General features: G+C 32.6%; 4 protein-coding genes across 6 annotated transcripts; all 4 read left to right on the top strand.

Annotated features, from left to right (window-relative positions):
- The first annotated feature begins 227 nt into the window (after window positions 1–227).
- LOC114927233 (zinc finger CCCH domain-containing protein 7) lies at window positions 228–4,763 on the top strand. 3 transcript variants are annotated; one of them, XM_029296873.1, is made up of 10 exons: window positions 260–543; window positions 679–1,083; window positions 1,595–1,784; window positions 1,948–2,095; window positions 2,220–2,298; window positions 2,884–2,938; window positions 3,142–3,412; window positions 3,494–3,536; window positions 3,614–3,717; window positions 4,191–4,763. In XM_029296873.1, exons 1-10 carry the CDS (start codon window positions 363–365, stop codon window positions 4,599–4,601), a joined length of 1,887 nt encoding a protein of 628 aa, XP_029152706.1. In that variant the 5' UTR covers window positions 260–362; the 3' UTR covers window positions 4,602–4,763. The 3 variants fall into 3 exon arrangements, with proteins under 3 accessions (XP_029152704.1, XP_029152706.1, XP_029152705.1); XM_029296871.2 differs by having other exon boundaries at window positions 228–1,083; XM_029296872.1 differs by having other exon boundaries at window positions 260–1,083; window positions 1,969–2,095.
- A 61-nt stretch (window positions 4,764–4,824) lies between these two features.
- LOC114927235 (NAD(P)H-quinone oxidoreductase subunit M, chloroplastic-like) lies at window positions 4,825–6,691 on the top strand. The gene is made up of 2 exons (XM_029296875.2): window positions 4,825–5,684; window positions 6,324–6,691. Exons 1-2 carry the CDS (start codon window positions 5,208–5,210, stop codon window positions 6,507–6,509), a joined length of 663 nt encoding a protein of 220 aa, XP_029152708.1. The 5' UTR covers window positions 4,825–5,207; the 3' UTR covers window positions 6,510–6,691.
- An 876-nt stretch (window positions 6,692–7,567) lies between these two features.
- On the top strand, window positions 7,568–14,657 carry LOC114927234 (UDP-sugar pyrophosphorylase 1). The gene is made up of 17 exons (XM_029296874.2): window positions 7,568–7,732; window positions 7,816–7,920; window positions 8,009–8,125; window positions 8,335–8,475; window positions 8,646–8,736; window positions 9,420–9,547; window positions 9,625–9,696; window positions 9,840–9,904; window positions 10,189–10,249; window positions 10,329–10,446; window positions 11,110–11,234; window positions 11,463–11,539; window positions 12,146–12,251; window positions 12,403–12,462; window positions 12,667–12,747; window positions 13,588–13,827; window positions 14,290–14,657. The coding sequence occupies exons 1-17, from the start codon at window positions 7,685–7,687 to the stop codon at window positions 14,455–14,457; spliced, it is 1,803 nt and encodes a 600-aa protein (XP_029152707.1). The 5' UTR covers window positions 7,568–7,684; the 3' UTR covers window positions 14,458–14,657.
- A 1,453-nt stretch (window positions 14,658–16,110) lies between these two features.
- On the top strand, window positions 16,111–17,286 carry LOC114927232 (probable calcium-binding protein CML44). Its single transcript, XM_029296870.2, has one exon. It carries the CDS (start codon window positions 16,510–16,512, stop codon window positions 16,996–16,998), a length of 489 nt encoding a protein of 162 aa, XP_029152703.1. The 5' UTR covers window positions 16,111–16,509; the 3' UTR covers window positions 16,999–17,286.
- The last annotated feature ends 6,991 nt before the right edge of the window (window positions 17,287–24,277 follow it).

Genomic DNA, 24,277 nt, shown 5'->3' with positions numbered 1-24,277 from the left:
GCTTGGTAAAACTTTTTCAAGAGGTGTTTGTGCTTTTAAAAAGCACACGTATCTCATTTTGCATTTGGTAAATTAAAAAGTCCAATTGCTTGTGTTTGCGACTTTTAAAAGTTATGGGTGTTTTTGAAAGCACCTAAGCGAGAGCTTTTCAAAGCTAGCTTGTGCTTATCAAATTTTATTTATTTTTTCGTACATATTTCTCGCTATTATATTGCCATTGAAATCCTCGTATATTTCTAATTTCTCAATCTAACTTTCACAAACCTCGAACCTGGCTTCGAACAGGTAATAATTATCCTGGTTCTTTTTCTGGAAGCAAGCCTTCGTTGATAACTAGTCCTCCTAACAAGTTAATTCCACAAATGAAAGGGAACACTCAAAATACTCTTTATACCCGTAAGGGTAACAGTCTTGTTCGGAAAGTTATCCCTGTTTCTGCTTCAACATCAACATCCGTTGCTAACCAGTCACCATCTTTGGGCTTTGACAACTTTGGAAAGAGCATCAGATCTGAATGCATGGTTAATGTTCCAGGTCAACCAGGTGCTTTGAAAACTGGAGTAAATGATGTTCCTTTGAAGGGTCACATAATACTTCCACTACCCACTGACACCAAATTGGAGAGTGGATCTTCCCCATTTACAGAGAATCTTACACTTGGTTGCTCTGAATTTGCAGCTGATCCTAAGAATGTTGGAGAAACTAATGATGCCGCAAAATCTTATGAGGAATTGTGCAAATATTCTGAAACATACGAAAATCAAATTGGTTCAGACAATCGTGGGGCTGGCCAAGTTGAGATTTCTTCTTCAATTGCAAAGAGAATAGTATATATGAAGCCCAAGTCAAATAAATTAGTTGCATCTTTGGATTCTAGTAATCTCTCTGTCTCTACTGATGGCAAGACTCAAACAGCATACTCCAATGGCTACTACAAGAAGAGCAAAAATCAGATAATAAGGACTTCATTTGTTAGTCATATCAGCCCAACAGTTACAATGCAAGATAGTAATGTAAATTCTGATGGTCCATCGGATTCTAAAGAGATTTGCAGCAGGTTTACAAAGAAGTGGTCGCAAAAAGGTATGTTAAGTACCTATTTTTTAACCTTCACTTGTATGAATCTAGTCCTAGTTTCATCACGAACTGATTAACTGAAAATGAATGTACTTCTTTGTGCTTGAGACCATTATAGACATGTTCAATATGTTATAGTGGTTTATTTGATCAGCACTGCAGCAAATTGCCTTCTCCTTTCTGTCTGTTTGTTGGCAAAAAATTTCTTAAATCTTAGCACTTGTTTATGTCTCATGTATCTAGTATGCTTGTTTGGAAGTTATGTTCTTCGAAATATTGGCTTTGCGAATTTCTATTGTCTCTGGAGCCTTGCAAATATTGACCTCTTTCTTTTAGTTGTTTTCTTTGTGAATAATCATTTTTGTGTGTGTCTGTTCTTGGAGCTGATAGCGGGAAACTGGATATTTGGTCACCATTTTTCAACTATCTGGATGAATATGGAATGCTGTTGATGATCCATTTTTTAATTTCTTTCACTTTATTAGTTGTTAAAGTTAACTGGATATTTCATCTGCAGTTGCTGGGACCTTGTGCAAACCTTTAAAAGCCCCACTTGTTGGGACCCTTTCATCAAAAAACAACACTGGCTCAGGGCATTATCGGAAGATTTTGCCTCACTTTTTTCAATGGAAAAGATCAACATTTCGAAGAAGATTTGTTCACAATCGTGATTTAAGCTCCAATTCTACTCCCTCATCAGCAAACAGGTACCTAATATGTTACTGCTTTTCATCTTCGAATTTCTCCCCTCCTTCATCCCTCTCTTAGTTTGTGTCTCCTTTGGTTATATGCCTTAGAAATATTCACTTGAAACTATTAATTACTCTGAATTTATATCCCAAAAAAAACTTCAATTACTGTCTTTTTTAGCAAGAAATTGCTTCTTTTAAGGAAGAGGGATGCTGTTTACACTAGATCAACCCATGGGTTTTCTCATTGGAAACCTAAGGTATTACATGCTGGTGGATCCATAAAAGGGTCCAAATTTGCTGGCAGGCACTCTGAGAAGGTTAATGAGGTTAGTTTGGCTTTTGATACTAAAGCATTGTCCATTGAAGTTTTCCTTTAAATTTAGCTGGTTTTTATACCAAGTAAAAGATTTTTTTCTCAATAGTATTCATGTTTTCTTATGATCGATTCAGGAAGCACTTGCTGTTGCTGTGTTGGAGAGGAAAACAAGAGAACAGAAAGATGTTGCTTGTAACAGTTCTCAGGCAAAAGGTAGGCACAAGTGTTTGTCATGATTTCTTATGGTCCATGATCTGCATGTTATCGATTTCTGCCCTTTCAAAATAATGCATTTTCAAATATAGTTTTGTGTACTGTCTTTAAAAGTAGCAGCTGATGTAGGAAAAGTTATATTTCATATTGGTTCAGTTTGTTACAGATGGACCCTTTGAAGGCAAGCATTCTAGGATTTAATTTTGTCAACTTTTCATATAAATAGTTTCACTTGGTTCTTACATGAACCATCACATTTCTCAGTATTCTGTGATTAACTGAATGGTACATGCTTTTGGACATCTAGCAGTCTAGCACATTCTTAAGTACTTCAGGTTCACTATTTCAAAGTTTGATGTTGGAATCATCTTTAAATTTGATGATAACTTTGTAGTTTATATAAATGGACACAATGCGTCCTCATTGAGCTTTTGTACATTTGAGTTGATTGTCAGCCTAGACAAGGGGGAATTATGATTTCATCAAGTACCATTCTTTTGTTTTCATGTTGCGAAGTCTTCAGATTTATGCCTTTCCTTTTATGCAATTAATCTCCATCCCTCCTCTCTGCCTCTAACCTTGCAGGCTTGGCTGCCAAAGAAGGTTCCATCCAACGAAGATTAGTGATTGGGGAAAATGTGTATGTGGAATGTTCTTATTTGTTGCTTTGATATCTTATGTGATAGCATGATAATGTCAAATTTCATTAATATTGGTACTCTTGTATGTTTGATGATATATGATGGAGAGAAGAAGTGTGCATAATATTAACTCTTGCAGTTTCATTTGTCCTCCAGCATTTGAGACTTTGAGTATTGAAACTATTACTTTCATTGCTGCAAGGTATTTCCAAATTGGCAAAGGTAATCAGCTTATTAGGGACCCAAAGAATCGGACTCGGATTTTGGCTAATGAAAAAGTTAGATGGAGTCTGCACACTGCTAGACAGCGCCTTGCACGAAAGCAGAAGTACTGTCAGTTTTTTACCAGATTTGGGAAATGTAACAAGGATGATGGGAAGTGTCCTTATATTCATGATCCCTCAAAAGTTGTTGTCTGCACTAAGTTTCTAAATGGTTTATGTTCTAATGGCAACTGCAAATTGACTCATAAGGTTATATTCGTCTAGGCCAAAATTGAATTTGATCTACTGAATTTACTGATCTATCTACAGTCTAATTTATTTGTTGTTCAGGTTATTCCGGAGAGAATGCCAGATTGTTCTTATTTTTTGCAAGGTGCATTATAGAAATTTTTATCTTATATCAAGTGAATAATGTAAATGTATGTATCATTCTTACAAATTTCATGACAGGTTTATGCACAAACAGAAGTTGTCCTTACAGACATGTCAATGTGAATCCTAAGGCTTCTATTTGTGGAGAATTTCTCAGGGGCTATTGTGCCGATGGAAATGAGGTATTAACTCAACCATGTCAAATTTTCTAGTTAATGTACAATTTGAACACTGAATCTATTTCTCATTTACTGCAATAAAGTAAATCAATTTCTGTTATGATTGTGTTCTATACTCATTCAAGGAACCTGCTACTCTGCTATGTACTTTCATTTGATGATTCATTGCAGTTATAAACTTGTAATGGTGACTGTTTTTTATATTGTCAACTTGGACTTCTATATTGTGGTCCTCTTTTGAAGAATGACACATTAAATTTGTCTGCAACTTTTTTTTTTTCTTCTTGTTGCCTTGCTAGTTTTGATAGTCAGTTAAGTTATATTTGCAAGTGTATGGTTATATTTATATTCCCTTGGTAATTAATGCCCGTTGTAAAATTTCTGCATCGCCATTTTCGTCCACTTTTATTGCATGTCTCTGCCTCCTCCCGTGTTTGTGGTACCATGCTGATACCTGCATATATATGTGGTCTCAGTGTCGGAAGAAGCATAGCTATGTCTGTCCAACCTTCGAAGCAATGGGAAACTGCGAAGAAGGAACCAAATGCAAGCTTCATCACCCGAAGAAACTGAGTAAGGAAAAGAAAAGGAAGAGGTCCAGAGATGAGAATGTTGGTAGACGGCGTTACTTTGGTTCCGTTCTCACTGATATCAAAGAAACTGGGTTAATGGTGGCTCAAAGGCAATGGCAACAGAGTCATGACAAAGACGGAGATGTTGCTGACTATATCGGCTTCGAAGTTGAAGAAAGTGTTGATCAACCATATGAACAGGCAACACCATGTAACAATGATATTTGGGACTTGCAATTGGACAATCTTGATGAACCTATTAGACCTGTTCTTACGTTGAAAAACATTTTTATGGCTCAATCATCTTCAGTCTAGTAGTATACAGGCTTAACGAATTGGTCGGAAACTAGATACAATTGTAAATGATGCAATGCAGGGTCTCTTTTTTTTTTTTTTGGTTAGGTTTCGTTTATGAATCTGAAATGTAAATGAATTTTTAATGAAATTATAGCAATGACAATTGTTATATTCTGAGCATGGAATTATCTTGAGCATAGTAAAATATCAAAAATATTCATCAAACTTTGGTTTGAAGATTGGGCTTAAGCATTTGTTCCCTTTTCATGATCTTCCATATCAGGGATTACTAGATGAAAGTAGATATGTTATAATAAGATGACAAGAGTTTATTCGTAAAAGAATAGACTAGCCCTGGCAACCCAAATCTGCATTTTAATTTTTTAAATATATCTCAAATTGTCAATGGATATAAAACATTGCAAGAATGCTTTTTAATTTCATTTTTAAATAGCAATATCTGTGGAAGAAACTTTTGTCATTTCTGACCACACAAAATCCTTCCTCTTATGTATATAAGAAATCTTATCTATAAGAAGGACCAAAACTACTGACAAGAGCTTCTAAATCCAGGGTACTAAAAAGCAAACCAACTAGAGAACTAAACTGACAAAGCATTAAGTCATGGCCACAAGTTGTTCGTACATGGTGTCAACAAGATTATCCATGCTTGGTTGGAGTGGAGGAGGAAAAAAAGAACTCAGGAACAGAAGAGCATCCTTCATTTCAGCTCAGCAGCAACAAACAGATGTGGAGGAAGCAGAGAGTGTGAAGGCACCGCCGCAGGAAGAGCAAGAGCAAGAGCAAGCAGAGAGCAGCCGGAGTTGGAAGCCGAAAGGGACGAAGCCAAGGCCGGTGGAGCCGCAGCTGAATGTTAAGAGCAAGAACATGACCAGGGAGTATGGAGGGCAGTGGCTGAGTTGCACCACCCGCCATATAAGGATCTTTGCGGCCTACATTGATCCGGTGACTTGCGAGTTTGATCAAACCCAAATGGATAAGCTCACCCTTATTCTTGATCCCAGTAATGAATTTGTGTGGAAACCTGACACATGCAACTTGGTCTATTCTTACTTCCAAGAGCTTGTGGATCACTACGAGGTAATTTTCCTTAATCACCAATTCAATAATGCTCCATGTCTTTTCTAGTTCTGAATTTGGGAACCAAATCTCCGTAATGGTCCTGAGATTCAAGACGTATATTGATTTAGTTTTTAAAGTTTTAATTGTATTATTGATGTCTTTATGATTGAGTTTCGAATACCATAGTAGTTCCTCAATCTTTTTTAGTAGTAACTCAACAAATAAAGTGATGAATTCGCACCCCCTTATCAAAAGGACATGTTTTTGCTTTGATTGGAAGTCAAAAACAAGTGTGATTTTCTTATTGTCCGTCATGGCAAGAGTGTGCCAACTCATCTCTCTATTTGTTGAGTCACTGCCGAAAAAGAGTTGATAAACCATTATGGTATCCGGAATTCAATCTCGAGAACAGCAATAATACAATTGAAACTTCATGACGAAATTAGTGTACGGCGTGAATTTCAAATACCACTTCAAATATTTTGTCGAATTTAAACTTACATCTAAAGAAGAGGTCACCTTAGTTTTTTGAGTTGAATTAGTCGAATTCGAGTATGATAATAGAGTTAGCATATTGGTGAAAAACTAACGAAAAACTACTAGAGCGTTTTGATGAAAATAATGATTCCTTCATGTTTTGATGAAATTATGAACCAGGGTGCTCCATTAACAGAATACACACTTCGCCTAATTGGTTCGGACCTAGAGCACTATATAAGGAAGCTGCTATATGATGGTGTCATCAAGTACAACATGGACGCTAAGGTTCTGAATTTCAGCATGGGAAAGCCACGCATCATGTTCAACAATGATAACCAACTTGAAGAGCCACCGGAGAAATGAGCAAAGCAAAGTGCATTTGCATATTGCTGTAATGACAGTTCCTTTTTAAAGGTGTATAAAATTGTTGTACATTAGAATTTTAGGGACTGAGTTAAACCAATGGCAACCTAAATATCATTATACTTATAGCACATAGTATTGTCTATCTACATATATTAATATAAATATTTTCTGGCTTTCAATATTTTGGTTAAAGATATGATATTTGAACATCAAAAGCGAGGTATTTATAGTTAGGGTTATTATGAGATCCTTGTGAATTTAATTTTGATTCTATGCATTAACTTTCCTACCAAAAAAAAATCACCTTTACTTGGAAAAAGGAATTGAGTAGATATATATACTTTTAATTCAATTTAGGTTCTTATAGTTTGGGTTTTTATAGTCCAAAAGTTTGTATTAAATTTTTAAATTAGATAAAAGAAACTAATTAGATTCCTTTTAACTATTTTTGTTAAAAAATATTTTTTTTAGAAGTATGTATTTTTGTATTTTATTCAAAATGATTAGTCTAATATTCTAAAAGTAAATATCTTAAAATTATTGTGTTTTAAATTTTAATTTTTAAAAAAATAACTAATAAAAATTTAATTATAAATTTTTATCTAGAATAATGATCAATTATAAATTTTATACTATAAAAATAAAATTAAAAAATAGGTAAAATTATAAGAATTAACAAAGTAATTAATAATTTAATTTAATACTATCAAGTATCAATCTATCATTGTGTTCAACAATTCATCATTTTTTTCTACAGATAAAACAACAATAATAAATAATATCAAAATTCAAAATACTCAATTAAAAAAAAAAAAAAGAGAAAACCCCAGAATTCAGAAAATAAATAAAACAAAGGGGGAATGCCACGTGACATGATGTTGAGTGGGCCCAATTAACTAACATACCGTGACCCGTGCCATCCGGTCAGAGACAGGTAAACTCGGTGGGTATGAGACTGAAACCGAGAAACATTGACATCTCATCAGATCCACAAGCTTCACCGTCCCATCCGGTCACACACTAATCAACTATTCAAAATCACTAATCATTAATTAATTAATTGATTAATTAATTAATTCATAGTGTACTATCCTCTTCACCACCTTCTTCTACCCTCTCTCTCTCTCTCTCTCTCTCTCTCTCTCTCTCTGTTTGCGATCTGATTCGGTTCCATGGCTTCCACTCTCGGCGACAATTTCAGCCTCCTCTCGCCGAAACAGGTTCTTTTCTTCTTCATTTTTTTATTCCGAATCACTCTAGATTCTTGTATTCTGAATTATGATACTGATTGTTGAGGATTCAGCAAGAGCTGGTGAAGATGCTGTTGGATAATGGCCAAGAGCACGTGTTTCGCGATTGGCCGGGTCCCGGCGTCGACGACGACAAGAAGAAAGCGTTCATCGATCAGGTTCGTGTTTCAGTGCATCCTGCATAATTAATGCTCTGAATAATTTTATTTCAAATAGATCTCTAAACGGCATTGCGTTTTTGTGCAGGTGACTCGGCTGGATTCCAGTTACCCTGGCGGCTTGCAAGCTTACATTAAAAACGCTAAACAACTCTTAGCTGATTCTAAGGCTGGCAAGAATCCTTTTGATGGCTTCACACCTTCGGTAAGTCATTATTTTCATTAACATGTATGCATTTATGTGCATCAACGTCTTATGTGATTTGAATTTGGAGATGCTTCATATTTGTGTGATCAACAATGCAATGTAAAGGATGTAATTCAATTCAATTTGAACTTTTGGTTGGGACATTGAGGTTATCTGTAGATTGTGTGCGTGTGTGTGTAGAATGTTGTTTGATGATGAATTTGCAGGTTCCAACGGGTGAAACCTTGACATTTGCCGATGAGAACTTCATAAAATACGAGGAGGCGGGTGTTCAGGAGGCTCAGAAAGCTGCCTTTGTTCTTGTCGCTGGCGGTCTTGGGGAGCGCCTTGGATATAGTGGGATTAAGGTAATATCTGGTCACTTTGTGTCATTTGATAGTTTTATTCATAATGGGATGCCTTGCATATATCATTGACTCTGTTTCTGATGTGCTGTAAAGGGCTTTTTGGATTAGCTTCAGATTAAAGATTTGAAGGAATTAGCTCTTGAATTTTGAGCATGCTCTATATTTTGCAGGTTGCTCTTCCTGCAGAAACCACTACTGGGACATGCTTCTTACAGCATTACATTGAATATATATTGGCACTTCAAGAAGCCAGCTCACAAGGTTAGTATTATTCGTAATTGGTGTATTGAACTAGAGTCATAGTTAGATTTTTTTACTCATATGGTAAAACAAATGACACTTGTACAATTTAAGGACCAAGGATCCATTTGTTTTGATGGAAAAAAAACACCTTAGTATAATTGTCTTTCTCCCTAATAACATTCTGCTGCCACCATATCAAAATTGATATATTCTGTCTACACTATATTTTTCTGGAAAATTGCTTCCCTTTTTAGAAGGATATGCAATTTTTTCCTCCTTAACTGTGTTGTAACTGTTGCCTAAACTTTTAAAAATCAAGCATAGGGCAAGTGTTATTTTGTTAAAAAAAAAGCTTTCTTAAAATACTCTCCACACTATGCACCAAAAAATACTGAACATATATTTCTCTATAGAGTTTTTCTGTATAAACAAATTCACCTCTTTAGCAATTAGAATGGTACAAAGTTCATGACTTCATATATCATAGATATCTTATGAAATCATAGTCCATGTTCATGTAGCGCATAATGATAGGTTCTACAATTGTTGGCCCTTGCTTCTTTTTTTTTTTTTTTTTTGGAGGGTGGGGGTGTAAAATAACATAAATCCTTAGGATTTCTTTCTTTGTTCTTATTCTTTTTTCCCTCCTTTTCTTGCAATGTTTCAGACTATAGCTCACTCAAAGTCCTTTCTTTTATTAGGTAAAAACCAGACACAGATTCCTTTTGTTATTATGACATCTGACGATACCCATGGGCGTACCTTAGAATTATTAGAATCAAATTCTTACTTTGGTATGCAGCCCAAACAAGTAACGCTTTTGAAGCAGGTATGTCTTTTGGTGTCTCACAGAAAGTTCAAATTTTAATTTATTTTAAAAATTTCTTATATTTCTGTATGATTCAGGAAAAAGTTGCATGCTTAGAAGATAATGATGCCAGGCTTGCATTGGATCCTCAAAACAAATACCAAATTCAGGTATTGTTGTGCATGGTGATAAAAGTAAAACTATGACTGATATGTATATGTCGCAAAAGACAACAAATGGAGTGTTTCTTACTAATTTATCATTATTATATTTTCAAGCACGGTCAATCTACTAATGATTTCTCTTTATGTAGACAAAACCACATGGCCACGGAGATGTGCATTCTCTTCTCTATTCCAGCGGTATTCTGAAAGTATGGTACGGCTCAGTACTGTTTTCTGACCCTTTTTTAAATCTGCATATGCATTTCCGATCTCACTATTTTTTGTTTTAGATAAAGCAAACTTTATCTGTTTGAGTAATTCTGGAGATGTTATAATTGGTAGATTAAAAAAGCTCTTATGTAAAACTAAGATGTTGGTTGACGGTTGTGTATTTTGATGGATTGTCTCCAAGAATTCCTTGAAATTAAAAGAACAAATGGATCTTTGTCTTCTGTTGATATGCTTTGTTAGATTTATATCTTGATATGCATTTGTTAGGAATGATGCTGGGTTGAAGTGGGTTCTCTTTTTTCAAGATACAAATGGACTTCTCTTCAAGGTTAGTTTCTTTCTCATCTCTTCATGCTTTTGGTTACTTTTTCCGGTCCCCTTTAGTCTTCATTGCTTAGTAAATACAGGCAATTCCATCAGCACTAGGCGTAAGTGCTACTAAACAGTACCATGTCAACTCTCTTGCTGTACCTCGGAAAGCAAAAGAAGCCATTGGTGGAATTACCAAACTCACTCACTCTGATGGTAAATTTTAACTTTCCATCCCTAATCTGGTAATCCTAATATACCAAAAAAAGGGCTGCTTGCTTTTGGTGTATGTTATGGTGGAATACAACTTTTTCCTTACCTGTAAATGATTTGCATCTATGTATCAGGATTTTGATATACTCTTAATGAGATCAAATATATACTTATTTTATAACAAATGTATAGTTTTAATAAATTTTGGGAGTATATACATTTGCATTGTTGCATAATAATTAATGGCAAGTTATCTGTGCTTTAAAGGTTACCATCTAATTTTCCTGTTCAATGGTAGTTTTAAAACAATACTTTTGTTCTTTCATGCTAGGAGGTGGTATTTTATTAGAACTATGGAGGTTTCTTTAGTACCTCCTTTTTTTAGGGTACGAAGTATCCCATAATGATACGTGGTTAATATTGCCCATATATGCTATCTTATTAAAATATAAATGTAGAAAATTACTTTAAGATTTATATTTAATTAAATGTGGCATGGCAAATTGGGGACACACTTGACCCTCAAAAAAAAAAAAAAATCAAGGGCATTTAGGGGTCTTAAAATATTATGTTACTTATAATCCATCTTTATCTTGACATCATTATGTCACTTTTAATTGATTTTCCTGCACCCATTCCCATTGATTCCAATGCACTTAATCATAGGGAGATCTATGGTCATAAATGTGGAATACAATCAGCTAGATCCTCTTCTGAGAGCAAGTGGATACCCTGATGGTGATGTCAATGCTGAGAATGGCTACTCTCCCTTTCCAGGAAATATAAACCAAGTAATTCTCTTTCATACTTAAACATTCTCCTTTGTCCTGAGTGGCATGAAATCTACCACTAGTGGATGTGAGCCCTCAACTGACCAATTCATAATTCACTTGGAATACTAGAAATATCTTGATGTCGTCAGTCATTGTTAATTATTGTTTTATTTGTGGCATCCATGTCCTTATTTGGTTAAATGTGCCAATGCGATTACTGCATAGTGACGATATCTCATTCAACAGTTGATTTTAGAACTTGGTCCTTACATTGAAGAACTCTCAAGAACAGGAGGTGCTATAAAGGAGTTTGTTAATCCAAAGTAATGCTTCTTTTTTATACTCATTGCACTTTGTTATTTACACTTTGCTGTGCCATCAATTTTCTTTAACACCAATTCTTATACTTTTCTCGTGCATTACGCTTTGCTTGGAAACTTTTTCACTTCCTCTCTTTTTTTTTTTTTCACTCAACTATATTAATGCCATTGTTAAAGGGAAAATTACAGTAACCTTGGTTAACATTTGTTGAAATTCAGTGTTGACCTTCTATTTGTTCAGGTCACAACTATTAGACCTCCTTCTATGTGATGATAGTGTTATGTTTGAGGGATTTGGTGTCATAATTTATATTATTAGGGTATCGGGACAACTATTGTCTAAACCTTAGGGAGGTCAACTTATGTTTTTTGTAAATTGGGGAGGTCACAGTGAATTTTACCAAATTTCAGGGGAGGTTAGTGTAATTTCCCCCTTATTAAACCTTCTTGTTATTCCTATGAATTTGCAATAGAACTAACAATTTTTGGCATTTTGAAGAAAAGTCTATTTGGCTTAATATGGCTACATTTTGAAACAGAAACAGAGTTAGATGACTTATCTGTGACACCTGTTATATCATATTATCATGCTATATTTCCTCCATGCAGATATAAAGATGCCAGAAAAAATGAATTTAAGTCCTCAACCCGACTAGAATGTATGATGCAAGACTACCCAAAAACACTTCCCCCATCAGCCAGGGTTGGATTCACAGTAAGTTATCTTCAGTAGGTTACATAAATTTTCACTAACCAAAGCTCAAGGTTGTCCTTTCATTCATCCCTGGGGCTTTCATGTAACAATATCTTTTTTGAATAGATGCTGAGTTTACTATTTTTGGTAGCTCACTGGAACTATTCTGCAGGTGATGGATGCTTGGCTTGCTTATGCACCTGTGAAGAATAATGCTGAAGATGCTGCCAAGGTAGTACTTATATTCTAATGCAATTAGTTGTTGCAGTGATTGACCTCATTGTTCATTGGCTTGCAAAATATTTGATATGGAGAATCAAATGTACAGCAAAATAAATGCAGAATACCAGTTTGAGCACTTGAATAACAGTTTTAACTTGCTAGGATTTTTCAGGAGAGGAATTATTTCTAATTAATTTTTGTAATATTACTGTAGGTGCCAAAAGGAAATCCATACCATAGTGCAACATCTGGAGAAATGTCCATCTACCGTGCGAATAGCCGTATTCTCAAACAGGTATTTTAGTCCTTTAATCTTCTAAATGTTGAATGTCATGACACGCTAGTTTTTTGTTTCAGTAATGTTGTTTATTTTAACGTTACTGTTATTTTCCTCTGAATCTAGTTGAAAATATTAGTCATTTTGGGAATTAGTAAATATTTATGATATTTATTGTCTACTTGAATTCATTTAGGGTACTTTGGAAAGTTTAGAAGAACTTTTACTTGAGTTACTCTCTAATATGCCTATATTTTTTTCAAGGATAAAGTATATTTCTTGTCCCCAAAGTTTGGTAAAAGTTTTAAAAATAACCCTAAGTTTTATTTTGTTTCAACTTTGTTCTAAAAGTTTTCGATTTGCATCAAATATATTCCCGACAGCTAAATTTTCAAAAATTTTAAGACCAATATAACAACAATGCATGACAATTATGTTCGATTTGCTTGTGTTGAAGGTTGTTCTTATGAAATTATTGTTGAATTGGTCCTAAATTTTTTGAAAAATTAGCCGCCATGGGGTATATTTGATGCAAATCGAAAACTTGTAAGACAAAATTGAAACAAAATAAAACTTAGGGGTATTTTTAAAATTCTTGCCAAACTTCAGGAACAAAAAGTATACTTTACCCTTTTATCAAAATAAGATACAACTTATATTTTTATTTATGATTTATGAATGGTTTATTTCAAGGAATTTCGTTGTCTCCATATAATTTCAGGGTATCAATCCATTGTCTTTTAGCAGCTTCTCCTATCTCTTGTGCTTTTATCTGACCTTCATAGAAGTTAGCTGCTCGAACTCGATGATATGGTTCAGGTTGTAAAAAATTGCATTTCCTTTTTGTTTTTCTTACAGGTTGGTGTCCAAGTAGCTGATCCAGTAGTGCAGGTTCTCAATGGGCAAGAGGTTGAAGTTTGGCCCCGCATCACATGGAAGCCAAAATGGGGTCTGACCTACTCTCGGATCAAGAGCAAAGTTAGAGGAAAAAGCTCTATTTCCCAGAGGTCTACTCTGGCGATTAAGGGTCAAAATATTTTTATTGAAAATCTGTCCTTAGATGGGGCTCTTATCATTGATGCTGTTGATAATGCGGAGGTATGATGATAGTTTTTTGGTATTTTATCTGCTTGTGTGTCCTGCATATTGCATCTTAACTGCTTAGAAGGAATAGTTATTAGATGTAGCGCAGATAAAACAATTAGAGCTTGGTGAGAGAAGATAATAATTTAAATTTTTAACACCATAACATATATAGACTGAAATAAAATTAAGTCAATCCTACAATCTACTGGACTCCAACTTATCCAAATAACTAGTGAAGATATCCCAGTTTTAAAAAATAAAAGTTTTGAATTTTTCTATGAATATCCTAAATACTTTATATTGTCATTCGCCTTATAATTGCATTGTTTCTATTTCATTTTTATTTTACATACCCCAAATTAATCAAATCTTGAAATTTTTCTTGTTCAGTATTAATACACATGCATGGAAGACCTTGTTTTTTATTTAATGTTTAGATTAATGCGAGTTTTTTTTTCTCTTCTTTTTTAATAGGTTAATGCAAGTGGTTCAGTTCAGAACAAAGGTTGGACCCTTGAAACTGTCGACCATAAGGATTCCAAGGAGCCTGAGGTATTGAGAATCAGGGGTTTTAAATTTAACAAAGTTGATCAGCTAGAAGCAAAATACACCGAGCCTGGCAAGTTTACCCTCAAGCCTTGAACCTGCATCTGCTCTTAAGAAATTTTAGCCTCTCATCTGTAAGTGTTGTTATGGACTGGGTTTGGAAGTGCCTTTCTTGTAATAACGTGTGCTCAGCAGTTAAATTAAGAGTTTTGCAGGTCTGCTTATTGCACTTTTTTTTTTAGTTTAATATTTTTTGGATGACTGGTTGTAAAGTCTTTAGTATTTTGGTTCAAAAATTTTGCATCCCAAACCCCCCCCTCCCCCCCCCCCCCCCCCCCAAAAAAAAATCTTCCTCCTCCTCCTCTGAGCAGGGAAATTATTCTTGCGTTTCCAGCTAATTGTAAAAAATCATAAGCTCATCTGAGTTGGTCCCCCTTCTAATTGAGCATGTTAGCTTGCACACGGAGAATGGGTGATGTAAAGATAACCAGGGCAAAAGGCCTTGCTGATTGTTTCCCATCCAATATATTCCAGGGACATTTTATGCAGCAATATTATCAGTTTGAGACGAGCAATCAACTTTTGTCTAACTGAAGGTTCAATTGAATTACGTAGTGGTACATAGTGCTTGCAGCTTTTCTCATCATATTGACATCGAAACTGTAATGTGAACATTACATTAAGCCTGGGCCCTAGTCACAGAAACTTTTAACAACGTATAGTAGTGTTTCCTCAACCCTTTAATATGGATTTAGAATTTTATTTCCATTTCATGCAACCAAACTGATCGATTAATTATTGAGAACCGGAATTATCCAATCAATATTAATATGTTATCTGAATTCAAATCTGGTTTGAAGTTGGAACATTAGCGAATATCCCTCATTTGGTAGCAGTAAATTCCGTGCAAGGTGAAGATGTCAAACGGCACGTAAAGGCAAGAGGCTTGCCCCACGAGGAACTAATAAGGAATTGAGAAACAAATGCATCACTTTTTTTTCCCTTAAAAAAAAAGACAAAAGACAAAAACGAACGAAAAGTGTTCAGAACAAAACATGATAAGTTTTCGTGTCTTGAGCATATTGATTTATCCATGCTATCACGTAGCTTAAAAGTTAGTGAACAAAGTATAACTAAATTATACAAGCGCCTTATTATGAAATGGCACTTCTTCATTCTTTTGATGGTGTATTTGCTCTCAAACAAAACTCAGGTCATTGAAGACTCCCTGTACCAAAAATGACAAAATAAAAAATGAATGCATCCAATGCTCCATGTCGATAGCACGTGTTCCTCATGATAAGAGCAGAAAATAGGCACGACGCACGCACCCCACACGCATTTGAATGTACTTCTTAGTCCTTTGTTTGAAGTCTATTTCGAAAAATCTATGCAGTACCCTTTATTCTTAAAAAGCATGAAATCACATGGAAAAGAGACCTTAGATAACTTCCACTAAAATATTAATATAAATAAATAATTAACTAATTATACTCCTACACGATTAGGAGAATATAAAGAAGTTTTTTGCAGTTCTTATGTGATTGTCTGGTTACATTGCCTATAAAATTACCTTAACCTGAATTTACTTAAATTTCAAATCTAGGCATTTAGGTTCAATCTGATTCACTCAAATGATATTCGATTTCGCTAAATTTTGTAATAGCACCCAACTTAGATCAACTTAACTTGTATTTATTTTGACTGATTTTAGTTGATTCATCTTATTAGATATTACTATCAGCTATATGAGATAGGTTAACTGAACCTCTTTATTCCATGTAAAAATATGTTGACTCATTTTTTGGACAATATGTTTCAGAATAGTATGATGTAACACATACATATTTTATATCCCATAGTAGATTTTACTAGAATAATAATAATAATAATAAAGTTGCTTTCAGAGCAAGTGCACAGAAACTTCATGCATCTATCTTAGACTATTCTTATCCTTATTCTTAAACAATTCATGTGGGCCAAATCAATTCCTGTTCCATTTGTGCGCATCTAATATTCACCAACCTATACGTTTTTGCAACCATTATATAATTTTTTCTTTTATATATAAATACCCTTACATGGGTGACATTAGTTGCAAGTATTTTGATTACTAAGAAGCACAAAAACAAGAGAAGGTTTTTTCACATGTTGTTTGCAAATATGACGTCATCAGTTCTAACTGCCACTGATTTGCGGCGGATATTTGAGAAGCTTGACATGAATTGCGACGGTTTCGTGAGCCTTGAGGAACTCAATTGGCTCCTCCACAACATAGGCTTCCAATTAACGTTAGATGAATTGGAATCCCTTGTTGAGAAGAAAAGCCTTAACTTGAACGAGTTCTTGTTCTTCTATGACTCAATAATATCCAAGAAGAATTGCAATGATGAAGAGATGGATGATGAGTTGTTGGAGAATGATCTTGTGGAAACGTTCAAGGTGTTTGATTTGGATGGAGATGGATTCATAACGAGCAACGAGCTTCAGTGTGTTCTTAAGAGGCTTGGGTTGTGGGATGAGAGAGGTGGCAAGGATTGTGGTTCCATGATTCGATTCTATGATACCAATTCCGATGGCCAGCTTGATTTTGAGGAGTTTAAGAATATGATGTTGCTCACCATCACCACCGCATGAATCTATATCCATGCTCCTTCTCAATTTTCTCTTCATAATTTTTCTCAAAATTTCTTTGTGTCACTCTAAAACAGAGGATTTGTAATGTAAGCCCATGATTGTTTCATCTTTCAGCTTAGACATGTATATGCAGGAATTTGTTGGTCAGTAACAAATTTTTTAATCTGAAAATATCATGAGAAAAAAAAAAACCTTAGACCTTGGCACAATTGGCCTATAATTTTGTGTGTATATATATTTAATAATCATAAATAATATGTACATTATTGTCCCGTTATGAGGATCAAATAATACTAGCCTATATGTATTGATTATTTATTATTTATTAGTTTATTTTATTTTGCTTCTCAATGTGTCTTAAAATTCGATAGATTAAGAAATAATTTATGGTCGAGTTTCACTTTGGATAATGAATTATTATATATATAAAGCGAGATTTAAACTTTTGACATTTATTTAAGTATGAAAAAGTATATAGAACCAACTCTAAATCAGCCAAGAATGGAACAACTTAATTAATTATAAATATAGTAATTAATTTTATTTATTTATAATTTAAAATATTAGTTATTAAATGTTTCACCACATTTAAATTAGGAGGAGATATGTTTAGTATCATTGCAACGTGAATCACAGAAACTGATTCAATTAACTTCTATTTCTTCACCCTCCTTCTCTCTCCAAATGCCTAAAACATGATAAATCAGAAAATAAATTCAAAATCATCTAATTTACAAAAAAAAATATCTTAATACCTACCATAAACACTATTTACGTAGAGATTTTGGATTCACCTAAAAACATTTAATTGGTTTTTTGCTGGAACTATCTTAGTTCCCTAGTATTATTAAGTATATAAGTGAATTAATCACTTGACTAATCTCATTGAGTTATTTATAAGTTATTAGTTAATTGGTTTTTACTTGTTAATAAGCTATGTAACTAAATGTTGTCTTATTAGGAGTGTATTATAAGTATGCAGTTCTGTATATATGGCTAAATGAAATAGTGTATGTAATCCTTTAATCAAAACAATGTACTTCAATCCTCTTTTCTAAATAATGAAGTAATTGAAGATTTTTCTGTGTACTAAAACCATACAATGTTCAGTGTGCCAAGTTACATAAAATGGATTTTTCTTTAAATGCTAAACGCCATAAAGAATTTCTTTTTTTCTTAACTTTTTTTCAAAGAAGAGTGTGTTAGGGTGGTACATTTATTCATGAATTTTCCTTAAAATCAATATTTTTGTAAAATCTTTTTGCTATATATGTGAAAATCTTTAACATTTGTAACCATTTTATTTTCTTCCTTCATATATAGAGTAGAAGTTTCATAGTGTTTCCTAGTTTTTATTGCAAATGCTTCTCTATGGATGTAATTAAACGTTCACAAATAAAATTGAATGAAATTAAATATTAAAAATATTTTAAAAACAAATTATAAACATCAGAAATAAAAAACATATTTAAAAAAAATTACAAACATCATATTCGTTTTCAAAGTCCCCACAATAAATTTAGTGTAAATACTAAATACCCCCGTAAAAAGAGACTTCTAAAACTTCTAATAATCAAAGATTTTTCTAAATCCATGGGCGGTGTGCTGTTAACGTGGCAAATATTATATGGTTTGGAAAATAAACATAAAATGTCAAGTTCATTTAGTCTTTTTTTTTTTTCCCAAATAAAGTCGTACATTATACATGGGTCACAATGGTAGTTTCTGAGGAAATTCATTCTTTGATTAATGACATTATTTACTTTGAAAACCTCGTGCTACATCATTAAGCTAAGCCCATCAAACATAAATAATCCGTGTGTAATGTTGGAAACTTAGAATCCACATTATCATTTATCTATTAAGTTACATTTATTTATAGGCACGAAACACTATATTTAATAAATAAAATTTATATAAAAATATTATATCTAAAAATATTAAATTAGTATATTATATTTATCATGATAAAAAATATAAAAATATTAATAAAAATATAATTTATTTTTTATTATTTTTATAATTATATTTTTAAAAATTTTTTAAATTAAAAAATAAAAATAAATTAAATTTTTATAATTTATTTTAATTTATTATTAAATAAAATACGAAAACACATATATATTTTTTAGTTCTTTTTAGTATTTTGCCTTCCTTGATTTCATAATACAACTCTATTATATATTTTCTTGAAGCCACTTGTCAAATGTTTAAATTCCTTTTTATCTAATGTGTCAGCATAGTTGGCTAAAGAGATATAATTAACATATATAACTCATAGATATATGCTATATATGTATGCAACTTAATTATTATTTGCATGTAATTATTAGGTATACAATTTCGTTAGATAAACAATAGAAATTATTGTGAATAATATAAATAATAGATTCTATTTTAAATTTATTAAATATAAATGAATTTAATTAATTTAAAATTAAATGTTAAAATTAAAATTAATTTTTTTAATTTATTATTTATATTGTTAAAAAACGTTATTTTTCTGTACTTTCTCATTAGAAAAGGCATTTATTTGAGTTTTATTAAATTGTCTAATTATGTAACATGGCACACGTTCTTACTTGAGATAATTTAAAAAAAAAAAAAATAGGTCCAATCTACATTAGGACCTAAACCTCAATGAGTACGGCCGTAATAGTAACAGAGACATGAAAATAATTAGATTGAAATAATATTTATTTTTATTAAAAGAGAAGTCTTATCTGGATATAAGTCTTAAGCACTATTAAAATGACTAATTTCAAAATTAATGAATCATACTATTCGTTGACCAAGACTCGTTGATAATAACTCAAGTCGTCTTCACAATTTCATCTAGTATATAGTATATACACATGAGGAGGTAAAGAGAAGGAGAAATATCTCTAGACATTGTAATTAGGCAAAGGTTATTTCTTTTTTCATCATGGGTAATTCTTTTACTATTTAGACCTTTAGTTAGAGTATACTTAAAATGAAATATTTTTTAAATTAATTTGATTGAATTTATAATAAATTATGAATTGTGTTTAGAATCAATTATTTAAAATATAAATTGATTTGATTTATAAATTGATATAATAATAATATAAGTTTACCTTTTATTTTTATTTATCAATTATCGCACATACTTCTATCACCACCAATAATCATCATGGACGACCTCCAAACTCTTCTTTTTTTATATTAATACCTTTAATGGTAAAATTAACTTTTTATGTATTTAACACATATGCCAAATAACCAAATCATTTTAATTCTAATCAAATTTTAAAAAGAATATTTGAGCCAAATATTTTAACTATTTTTTATTAATTCAAAGCAAAGAATTTAATTTTAAAATTAAACTAAGTATAATTCCATTATATACCAAACACGTCTTTAAAAGTAAACAATAAACTATGAAAATCTCATAGTAATCGAATCGGTGATCGAATCGATCATGTTATTATTGATTTATTAGTTTATTAATTAGTTTAACTGATAAATTATTAGTTAAACCGGTAGAACCAATCTTATATAAATAAAAAATATAAAATAATTAAAAATCTAAAATTAAAATTTAAAATACATATTTTAACTAATATTTTAAAAATAATTAAGTTTTAACGGATTATAATCAATAAGCTATAATTCGATTATTATTAAATAAGTATATAAAATTTTAGTATTTTTTATGATAGATATTTTTAATTTTATTTTTATATTAAAATATTTTATATTTATTATATTATTATATACTAGATGTATTTATTAAAAAATAATATTAATAAATATTATATAGTCATTAAAAAATAATATTGTAATTAATAAAATATTTAATATTTTTATTTTATATACTTAATAATATTTATTTTAATAATTATGAATAACAAAAATATAATTAATTTAAATATAATTGAATATAAAATTAAAATAATATCTAAAAAAATTATTATACAATTTTACTATATAATTAATATTTAGCATATGAAATAACAAGAAATAACATAGCACATTACAAGAAAGACCTAAGTTCAAACCACATCATTTTCGTTAATTTTTCGGTCGAATTGGTTGGTCATATCCAATTTTTTACCACCATAGAAAATCTATCTATTCGCAAAAAAAAAAAACTATTTAAGTCAAAGCAAACTCATAATTTTTTTATGGTAAATTTGATGCGATAAATAATTTAGTCTAGTACATTATTTTAATCTTCTTTTCGAATACAGTCTAATAGTTTGCATAAAACTCGTCTCGTCTTTATTTATGGGTAATAAAAATCTATACCTTAATTCATTCCTACAAATACTTATTCCGTCTTTATTAATTATTAAAATATAACAAATAAAATTAAATTTTAAAATTTATATAATTATAATTATATACATAATATGAGGTAATGACTAAATCAGTACCCAAAAGATTTAGACGCTGATATTTTGGTATCTCATTATTATTATTATTGACAAAATGGTACCTGGATGATTTAAAAAATTGTCAAGCGTGTCCTCGTGCTTGCCGGACCATAGCTCCGGCGAGGACGATGCTAAGCTGGACACCGATTTTTGATGATAAGATAGGTTTTATTTTAGCTAGAATTTATAATTAAATAAATTATAAACCTAGTTGAAAATAAACCTAATTGAAATTGATTTTGCCCCGAATCAAATGAATTTGTCCTAAACCCTAAATTGACAAGTAAATGGCAGCTGACTGGACTACCATACTGTCATGAGATTGCAGCTATCCAGAGAAAGAATGAGAAGTCTGAAGATTATGTCCATCACAAGCTCACCATTAAGGCATACAATAGGACTTACCAGTTTCACATTAACAGTATACTGAGTCAAGAGTATTGGGAGTATCATGAAGGGTTGTCATGTCTACCTCCTCCATACAAGAGGTCTATTGGCAGATCTATAAAGAAGAGGAAAAAGGACAGCACTGCGCAATATTTTGAGAGCCAATACAATGCCAAGAGAAAATATGGACAGATAACATGTCAAATCTGCAAAAGAGTAAGTCAAACAAAATCTTTAATTAATATCTATTTACAAAATATGATTGAACTGTTTCTGTCTATGTGAATGCTAATTTACTTTATTCATTGTCTCAATGTAAGGCTGGACATAATAGTAGAACTTGTCCTGAAAGACCAACTGGAACAGCAGCTGAAGAGCAATACATTGATGAGGAAGAAGGTAGAGAACAAGAAGCAAACTGGGAGGAGACCATGAAGACTGCACATGCTGCACATGTTGCAAATGAGGAGGAACTCACTCAAAACCATCCATAAAGTCAGCTTGATCAGGTAAACAACGCAATTTAGCTTATCTTTTGTTGTTAACAAAGTGTTGGATCTGAACCTATAAAACATTTTTTTAACTAATGACTAAACTAATTCAGAACACTATCAATGATAGAAACACTACAACAAAGGCAGCATTTCCTAATGCAGACACTATACCAGTAGGATCCACTTTGGTTAGACTAGCAACTAGCTCAGAACCATCACTTTCAGTGACTACAAGACCAACAGCACCAACACCAACACCAACAAAAAGAGGCAGACCTATTTTTGTAAGGAACAACCAGTTCTGCCAAGAGGAAGAGACAGCACCACTCGAAGTAAGCTGGCAGCCACCTTAACCACATCTCTAAATCCCACACAAAATGCAGCAGCTACACCATCACCCCCTACTCAACTTAGGGTTGTCAGGCCTTCTGTTGGGTCTAAATCTCAAATTCCATCCTTATCATCGAGTGTTGCAGTTCCATGTAGTGGGTCTGGGTCAATGACACAATGTCTAAGGCCCACTCTTCAAGCCCAACCTTCAGCTCCATTTAGGCCACCAACTGTGACTAGAAAAATTATGGCAGCAGCAAACTCAGCCACCCAGAGCAGGTTTACAGACTTCATGTCTATCCCATCTTTGAAGAGGAAAAAGTCATCTGGACCACCACCATCAAAGCCATCCACTAATGAGAAGAAGTGATATGAGAATCTTGGGTTTTCAGCTTGATATTAGTTCCATTTCGGGTCTTAATTAGTTACTATAAACTTAAGTGACGTTATGACATGTTAGTGCTAACCTAGTTTTTGTGGTTTGTTAGTGTCATTTTGGGTCTGTAGTAGTTAATATGAACATAAGTGTCATTATGACATTTTAGTGCTATCCTAGTTTTTTATGGCTTGTTAGTGTTATTTTGGATCTGAATTATGTTACTTTGAATAGTTATGGATTATAATTTCATGTTATGCTACTGGTATTTTGTTTAGTTTTTGTTGCTACATCTATTTTAAATGCTTACCTATCTTCTATATTGCTTGCTCACATCACAACAACAATAATTCAGTCACAGAACAAGAATAAAATAGCTTTCATTAAATTATCTTAATTACAATAATTTCAGCATTACAAAGGAAGAAAGTGTCATTGTTAAACTCTTAAACTATCCACTATCTACTTACTTAACTAAATAAAACATAGTCAAAACCAGATTTAACCAAATCAATATACAAATGAAAATCAAGAATAAATCAACCCTTTTCAGATGCTCCCTCATTTCATTCATCATAGATAGCACCATCATCATCCTATCAATTTTCAGGCCATCCCCATACTCGACATTGATTCTGCTTTTCTCTTTTGGTTCTAATTTGCCCACCATGTTACTATTCTCCAAAGAAACTTCTCCTTCCACACATTGCTCTTGTATTTCATCTAACCATTGAAAATACCCACATCGCATTTATGTGTTCTAGCACAACACAAAAAATTCATGGATCAGAGAACAATTGAAAACTAAAACTAAATAACCAGAGAGGACGAAACAAGGAGGGCTATTGCATTACTTCGTTACATATCCATCAACATTCCAAACTTACCTTTTACATAGGGCAGCGTAGAAACTATCTATCAGGTTTGCTACTTGTCTTCGACTTTAACAGAACCACTGAAAGGGGACAAAAGCAACAACCGTCATAGATTTTGCTCACAATACCTGAACCATCATCCACGTCGAAGGTTTGTATCGATGACTGCTTTCTCACGGTTGCAGTTTTTTTCACGAACCCTAGCTGTATGCATCTTCCAATTTTAAAACCTGTAGTACGCGTGAACGGAAAGCGCAATTTAGGGCTTAGGGCAAATCTATTTGATTTGGGGTAAAATCAATTTCAATTAGGTTTGTTTCCGACTAGATTTATAATTTATTTAATTACAAATTTCAAATAAAATAAAACCTATTTTGTCAGCAAAAAACTGGTGTCCAGCTCAGCATCGTCCTCGTT

Source organism: Arachis hypogaea, unplaced genomic scaffold, assembly GCF_003086295.3.
Source record: "Arachis hypogaea cultivar Tifrunner unplaced genomic scaffold, arahy.Tifrunner.gnm2.J5K5 arahy.Tifrunner.gnm2.scaffold_68, whole genome shotgun sequence".
Classification (NCBI taxonomy): domain Eukaryota; kingdom Viridiplantae; phylum Streptophyta; class Magnoliopsida; order Fabales; family Fabaceae; genus Arachis; species Arachis hypogaea.
Note: the sequence above shows the minus strand (reverse complement) of the source record. Positions and strands in the feature narration are given on the sequence as shown.